Source organism: Montipora capricornis, chromosome 2 (genome assembly GCF_036669925.1).
Source record: "Montipora capricornis isolate CH-2021 chromosome 2, ASM3666992v2, whole genome shotgun sequence".
Taxonomy (NCBI): domain Eukaryota; kingdom Metazoa; phylum Cnidaria; class Anthozoa; order Scleractinia; family Acroporidae; genus Montipora; species Montipora capricornis.
The window spans coordinates 1,780,806-1,785,805 of NC_090884.1; the positions used below are offsets into that span (position 1 = coordinate 1,780,806).

The 5,000-nt window shown below is 47.4% G+C and overlaps 1 protein-coding gene across 1 annotated transcript in view; it reads right to left on the minus strand.

The window, feature by feature from the left end:
* The window catches only part of LOC138038385 (uncharacterized), a 5,886-nt gene extending 1,155 nt beyond the window's left edge, over positions 1 to 4,731 (minus strand). Inside the window, exon 1 of the mRNA XM_068884210.1 lies at positions 1 to 4,731. This exon is cut by the window's left edge and continues 1,155 nt beyond it. Coding sequence (XP_068740311.1) covers positions 1 to 4,440 — 4,440 coding nt within the window. The 5' untranslated portion in view covers positions 4,441 to 4,731.
* Between the last annotated feature and the right edge of the window lie 269 nt (positions 4,732 to 5,000).

Consider the following 5,000-nt stretch of genomic DNA (forward strand, 5'->3'; position numbering starts at 1 on the left):
CTGACCGTTGTCTGAGTAGACCCTTGATGGCCGTCCTCTTCTGGCGATGAAGTGCTTTAGGCTCTTAATGAACTCCCCGGTCTCCAAATTCGGCAGTAACTCTAAAAACACTCCGCGGGTGAGACTACAGGAGTACAATACCACATACGCTTTACGCATCTCCTTGCGCTTGTTACGGTACTTCACCGGTCCGGCAAAATCCACACCAATCACGTTGAAGGGCGTGTCGCCTTCGGTTCTTTCTCTTGGTAGAGGTGCTGGTGGCGGATTTGCGAAAGCTACGGCTTGAAACCGTTTGCAGCCACTGCAGTTTCTTACGACTCTCTTCGTTAATTTCCTAAGGCGGGGTATCCAGTATCTCTCTCTTACGCTGGCCATTGTTAGGCCAACTCCCCCATGGAGTGTAGTTACATGGGCAAGTTGCACAATCTTCGTCGCAAGTAGAGCCGTGTCCGGCAGGTACACAGGATACTCGCCTTGGATACGTCCTCGGCATTCGAGCACACCCTCTTCATTCGGTTGCAGGTTCAGCTGCTCTTGGTCTTGCTCGAAACTGACGTTGTTGAATCCTTGCTGCTGGGCCCTCTTGACCAAGAACGTCTCATGCCTCTTTACCTCGGCTGTGCTCAGTGGTCCCTTGGCTTTATTGGTGGAGTTCCGAGAATTGCGCAAGAATCTCGCTACCCATGCACCAATTCTCAATGCTTTGCGCAAGTCAAACTTTTCAAGGACGACTTCGAGGTCACTCTTGCTTTCTACTCCCACTGCGAATAACTCTTGTTGCACCTTTCTTTCTGCTAAACTCTCTGGGGAAGGTTTTGTTACGACTTCAGGTGGCCAATTGGCTGGATCTGTAAGCCAGGTGGGTCCATTCCACCACAGCTGCGCTCCAGTTACACTACCACCGCGACTTCCTAGGTCGGCTGGATTGTCTGCTGATGGAACATGATGCCATAGCACGTTTGGGTGAGTCTGAATCTTCTTTACGCGATTCGAGACGAACTGACGGTATTCTCCCCGATCTCCAATCCAATGTAAGGCTACTGAGCTGTCTAGCCAGCAATGAAGAGTAGTCGCAAGAGGAAGCCCTTCCAATGCTTGGCGTACATTGCTGGCCAAATTCACTGCCATGTGTCCTGACACAAGTTCTAGGCGAGGAATTGTTAGACCTTGTTTGGCAAGACGAGACTTCGCAGTAACCAAACCTTGCGACACCCCTGATGCTTGCGTCACCACGGCGTAGACTGAGGCACACACTCCGCGGCCACTGGCGTCACCAAATGCGTGGAGTTCAATCTTATCGATCTCTTGCTGGTAGAGAGGAATACTGCGTTTCGCCGACACTTCTTCCGGTAGGCTCTTTTCCCACTTTCTCCACTGATTTGCTATCTGCTCTGGCAACGGAGCGTCCCAAGCGTTCTTTTGCATGCATGATTCTCGGTAGAGAAGTTTTCCCTCGAGCATGACTGGTGACACAATTCCAAGCGGGTCGTAGACTTTCGCCAAATTAGCCAGGATACCACGCTTTGTCTCTTCGGCTGGCAGTTCAGGAAAGCTCACATGCAGAGTATCTTCAACCTTGTTCCAACCAAGTCCAAGTAGTTTACACTCTCCAGCTGCTGTTCCATTCTCTAACTGCTCCTTGGCGAATGATGGTTCGTAATCTTCACAGGATGTCTCTAGTTGCTTTTCGTTTGAATGCCACTTGTGCAGTTCGAATTTAGCATTGGCGAAAATCTCGGTAGCTTCACGCTTTAAACGTTTTGCTTTCTCTGTAGTAGGTCCTCCCGAAATCAGGTCATCCACGTACAGACTTCTACGTATCTCATTTACACTATCAGGATATCTGGACTCCATGTTCTCCAAGTGCTGTTGAATCACCCCATTGAGAAGGAACGGTGAAGGGGCGAGGCCAAACACCACTCTGGTAAAACGCAAAGTTTCAACCTGTTTTCCTGTCTTGTCAGCGATCCAGTGGAATCTCAAGGAATCTCTCTCGGTTTCTCGTATCCGCACTTGTAGGAATGCACGGCGAAGGTCACCAGCGACTGCCACAGGATGAAAACGGTTACGAACAATGACACTCCACAGCTTATTATGTAGCGGAGGTCCAGCATGTAGGCATTCGTTCAGCGATGGTGCTTTCTCTTGCGCACGGGCTGACGCGTCGTACACGACTCGCAGCTTCGTCGTCTCAGCACTCCGACGCACGACAGCACGATGGGGTAGATAAAACTCTCTTCCAGTTACCTCAGCAGGTGCTGGCTCTACTACGCCTTCTCGAAGTTGCTCTCTGATCACAGCGTCATAGTCGTCGAGCATGTCGATTCTTCTCAGCTTCCGTACAAGAGTGTTCAATCTGCGTAAACTTCCATCTCGATTGTTTGGTAACGGAGGACAGTTTCCCTTCCAAGGAAGTCCAGTCTCATACCATCCTTCTGAAGATCGAACTAATTGTTCTTTGAATTCTTCGTAAACGTCACCTTGATCTCCGGTTGAAGAGTCTGCCAGACCAAGGACATCAAGTGCGCACAACCTCTCGTAATCTGCGTTCGAATTAATAGCTAGATAAGCAGTTGCCAACTCCCTGTCAGCTCCAGGCGACATGATTGTCCATCCAAAACGGGTGAACTCGGCAACTGGATCTCCACGGCGACCCACTCTCAAACGCTCTCCAGTGCGAATCTTCGCAAAATCGTTCGCGCCCAGTATGATGTGTACGGGTAGCCTGTCTTTAGTGTCGTCATCATCCATTCGCACCCCGTTGAGATGAGAATTCGCCTCAAGTAGTTCCTTGTAACGTGGGTTCTCCAAAACCAATAATTCTCGCGTGTTGACTTTCGTAATATCAACTTCTAGCTTGAACTCATCTTGTACAGAACAAATGACCACACCAAACACCTGCATCGTTCTCGTAGTGATTCCGGTAAGCATGGCTATCTGCCTTAGTCCAGTAGACTTTGGCCGTGCATTAATTAAATCAATCGCGGTCGATGAAGCGTATGAATGGCTCGCGCCACTGTCTAATAAGGCTCTGAATTTGTAGCCGCCAATTTTTACAACTACGACCGGGTGAATCACTGCTGTGTTTCCGATGTTATTTGCTGTCATCCCCGGCTCGCGTGCTTGAACTCTGTCGCATAGTGACGTGTGATGCCTTGCGTGACAATTTTGACACGTGGATTTGCTCCTACAATCTTCGGCTCGGTGTCTAGATCCCGTGCAGTTAAAACACAGTCTTTTATCCAGGAAAATCTTCTTTCTTTGTTCGACACTCACGACTTTGTCACAGTCAATAGCTTTGTGATCGGAGCGCTCACAAAATAAACATCCACGGGCGGTCGTCTGGTTCCCATCATCACGTTTTGCATAAAATACTCTTGTTTTTTCTCTCTTGTTGTTAGGAATCGCCTCGACCTTGGGTCTTTGAGCTTCTGAGATTGGATTATTGATCGTCCACTTCTCCAACGCTTCTAGGAATTGTACAAAGGACCACTCGCTCCAATTTCCGTCCATCATCGCAAGCTCGTTCTTAATGATTCCCAGCTTGTCAAATGTAAACCTCACAGCGGCGTCAAGTTTGTTTAGGCTTTGCAATGTTTGTAATGATTCGATGTTAAATAACAACACCTCATAGAATTCATGAATTTTCTTCACATCCCTCTCTCTGATTGTAGGCAACTCCAATATGTTCCGAACATACGTTCCCACAACTTCACTGGTTTTCCCATATCGTCTCGCAAGAAGATCTTTGGCCCTTTGATAACCATCTCCTGTGAACGGAAGTCCATCGATCAGATTTCGGACCTTTGTGACCAATAATTCTTTCAGATACGAAAATTTCGTAACGTCAGGGATAGATGACTTGTCGATTTGGGTCTCGAACTGACCCCAGAAACGCATCCAGTCTTGAGGCGTTCCATCGAATTTAGTTATCACAAGCTTCGGCATTTTCGCAGCTTCGCTAGTCGCTCCTGTGGTTTCAGTTGACTTTTGAGCTTGTTGTAACTCGAGCTTTTTCTTCTCAAATGCTAACTCTTCGGCGTGAGCTTGTTCTACAGCCTCTTGTTGTTGCTGTATCTTTTCTTTCTCCAATGCGATGGCTCGCTTGTGCTCGAAAAGAGCGGCTTCATGCCTCACATGGCGATCGATTTGCTCTATTTTGTCAGCCAACCGACGCATACATGTATCCGCTTCGTCAACTGCTGCTTCGACATCTGCTGCCCATTCTTGTATTTTTTCCTCGTTCTCACCTTCTGTAAACTTTTTCTCTTCTATCGATTCCTTTAGGGTGGTCACTGCGGTCGCCATGCTCTCGAGCGAAGTTTTGTGCCTCTCCAAAGCCACACGGTCATCTTTTTGCAGGATTTCGTCCGTCTTCTTCACTCTAAAGTTTAACGTTCTGATCTTGCCGTCCAAGTCTGCTAGTTGTTTATCCATAATCGCTCAACTATATACGTCCCGTCGGAGGTGCCAGTTTGTCGAAAACGCAGCAACAATACGTTTCCTATTAAAATCACCGTTTAATTCCAACCTTTGAATACAAAACTTCGCTCACTTTACTCAACCGCGTGCTTAGAACAACAACGAAAGTAACACGATATCCTTTTTAAACACACCCACTAAGTACAAATACATGTCTCGATCCGATCTGAATTATTTCCGGTCATTATGCGACTTTATCAAACAATACAAAAACACAGCATGTCCACAGTTCCCGACAAACATAACACTTCTTTGTACTTGTACATATTCATTGCCGTGAAATTGACGTCTCAAATTTCCATAACCTGCCCCCGTCTGACCTTGTAGCTCAGTCGGTAGAGCAGCGGTGATCTAACCCGAAGGTGGTCAGAGTTTTTTCTCTGTCCTTGTGTGGACCCATTTCCATTGCTCACGTGGTTCACATGGGTAGAAAACTTCCACTTCACATTACCCTCTGATGGTTATATCTTTAACAAATATCCCACATTTAGTCGCTATTACAGTTTAAGAAGACA